General features: G+C 35.9%; 1 protein-coding gene across 2 annotated transcripts in view; it reads left to right on the plus strand.

The window, feature by feature from the left end:
• The window catches only part of SLC25A16 (solute carrier family 25 member 16), a 31,143-nt gene extending 29,239 nt beyond the window's left edge, over positions 1-1,904 (plus strand). For both annotated transcript variants that reach the window (XM_019507855.1, XM_019507856.1), the window contains one exon: positions 107-1,904. In XM_019507855.1, coding sequence (XP_019363400.1) covers positions 107-263 — 157 coding nt within the window. In that variant the 3' untranslated portion in view covers positions 264-1,904. The remainder of the gene's footprint in view (positions 1-106) is intronic.
• The last annotated feature ends 814 nt before the right edge of the window (positions 1,905-2,718 follow it).

A 2,718-nucleotide genomic window follows, 5' to 3' on the forward strand; every position in this document is an offset into this window, starting at 1 on the left:
CTAAGAAATTTGTAAAGAAAGATGTATGCTTAAAATTTAAATTTTTTTTTTAAATATAACATAAATCTGTGTTGAATAAAAGCTTGGGTTCTTTTTGTCTTTCTAGTACAATGGTGCAGACACTGAAGTATGTATATCAGAACCATGGAATACGAAGAGGATTATACCGTGGTTTATCTCTGAATTATATTCGTTGTATTCCTTCACAGGCTGTGGCTTTTACCACATATGAACTTATGAAACAGTTCCTGCACCTCAACTAAAGTATTTTTTGTAAGGTACATTGCAAGACTGTGGCATGTGTCTACATGTTATATTTCTGAGTAAATCACTTGAAATGGGATATTTAATCTGTCACTGTGAGACTACTGGTATCTTGGTATTTTATTTTCCCAAAAAAACAACATGGTGTAATAAAACCTTTTGGAGTCAAAGCAGGTTGTCCAAAATTAACATTATCTTGCTATAATTAACTCTCTGTACTTGAAACTTTAGGCTCCCTTAGGTTAATTATGTATCATTGTATATTTGTCATGGATATCATGAAAGGAACTTTATATTTTTTTTAAATACGGGTTTCAAAGTGACTGCTGTTTAGCTTTACTATGCCATTCCACAATTTTAATATTATTTATTATTGTGTTGCTTCTTGAGCTAAGCTAAAGAGAGAGAGAAAAGAATACACTAAAATACAGTTAATTGAATTTTCAGGAAGCTGTTAAGCCCTATAAAAGTAGAACTTTGGCAGCCCTTAGTTTGTATGGCTTTATTTTTATTGCACAAGTATTTTGTTGCATAGAAATAGATAATACTTTTATGCATCTCTTCAGGGTAAACATTTTAGTAAATATGAAAATCTTTTTCAGCCATTGCAGTTAACATTGCTTATGTTCTTACATACATCTCATTACTAATCTTGTGATTTGGAAGCCAGTAACTTTACCTATTGTCATTTGTAAGCACTGTTATGGTTAATATTGCTTACAGTAACAAATGGTAGGCAAAAGGTCTCTGAAAACAATTTAGTATGGGCCTAATCCTGCAAGGTATTATGTATCTTTTATAAAGTGCTGACTGCCCTCTTTCTTTAATGGAGGTGGAGGGTACTCTACAGTTTTCAGTGTCAGCCCCTATACCCAGACTTGTTTATGTTGCAATGTATGGGGGAAGTATAGACAAGGCTGGGTATGCTGTTGCATTTACTTTTTTGGGCATATGGACCATTTACATAAAGGGCCAGAAAAGTAAATGAAGGCTAAAGTGAAGTGTGTTCATAAATGCATTCTCTCTGTAGCATAGCATGCAACATTCTGCAATGCTGACTTTTATTTTTTTTCCTGCTATGGTTGCTGTACATTTCATTGTAGCACATGGATATGGTACCAGGCCTGTTAATATGTTATAAATGTTCGTATAGTTTTGCTTTAAAAAACACTTTAACTGAAAATCTGTAAGACTACAGTAATTGTTTTACATTTATTTTAAGCGATATAAGTTATTTATTTATTGTAATTAAATGAATAGTATCCTTTAGGAATTGGTTATATGGATATAGTGCCTGAACTATTGGTTACAAGAACAATATTGCATATTTTAACAAATAGGTTAAAAACAGGAATTTGAGTTTATTCCCCCAATAATAGCTTTTTCTGGGATGATTTCCTCCCTCCCCACCATTTTCTTAAAGTAAGTATTTCCTTGCTATTTGACAATGTAGTTATATTCAAGTGATATGTATATAGGTATATTTTGTTAAAAATCTGAGTAACGACTCAATACCTCTAATTTGAAATGTTATGATTTGCAGCTAATAAGTGCATGGTTTTGGAATTATTGCTTATTTACCCTTGTAAATTAACTTAAAATAAAGTTGTTGTGCTTGATTTGGTTTAATAGCAACTTCAGTTAAACTTTTCCTCTGATCTTTAGTTTAAGTTAAAGGGAAACTAAGCTTAGTGCATAAGGGAACTCTAATTCCAAAACTTACTAGTTTCATGTATAAACTTATATTAGATGGACTTACTAGTTGTAAAAATGGTTCTTTGCAAGCTTTTGGACACACATCGTGTCTACCCAAAGAACCTTTTCTGCCTGTGTCCTTAGACTAGTGGTCACCAGCCAGTGGATCTCGATCCACTGGTAGATCTGAGAGCGTCTTGCAGTAGATCCGAGGCTGGGGTGGGGGCTGAGTGCCCATGTGCATGCACACATGCAGCGCAGCCCAGCAGGTCAGTCTGTGGGGAGGGAAGGGGCGGGGGCTAGATTGAGGCCCCCGCAGTGAGGGACAGTGCTGCAGAGACAGGAGCAGGGCTAATTTGAGTGGGGCTCTGGCACGGTGGGATTTACCTGCTGGGGAGTCGTGCTCCCAAATAATTTTTTCTCCCTTTGCCTCAATCTTCCGCTGCCTTCCCACCTGACAGACTTACCTGCTGAGCCGGGGGAAGGTGGTGGCAGCACATGGTAGATCTTGGGTTGCTTTTAAATGCCAAAGGTGATCTCCTACTTAAAAAGGTTGGAGACCACTGTCTTGGACCAACACATCTACAACCAATAACCCTAATGCATAGGCTTAAAATTTTAAGTTTGTAAAACCACTTTGCAAAGAGAGAATTTTTGAAGTGCCAACTTTCTTGTCTTTGAACAGGTGAAATTAATAATCGGTCATGCAGATTTTTTTATCTGTGCTCTAGAATCCACACTTCTGTATTTTTTTTTTTA

Source organism: Gavialis gangeticus, unplaced genomic scaffold (assembly GCF_001723915.1).
Source record: "Gavialis gangeticus isolate Ggan-Ray unplaced genomic scaffold, GavGan_comp1, whole genome shotgun sequence".
In the NCBI taxonomy this organism is placed as follows: domain Eukaryota; kingdom Metazoa; phylum Chordata; order Crocodylia; family Gavialidae; genus Gavialis; species Gavialis gangeticus.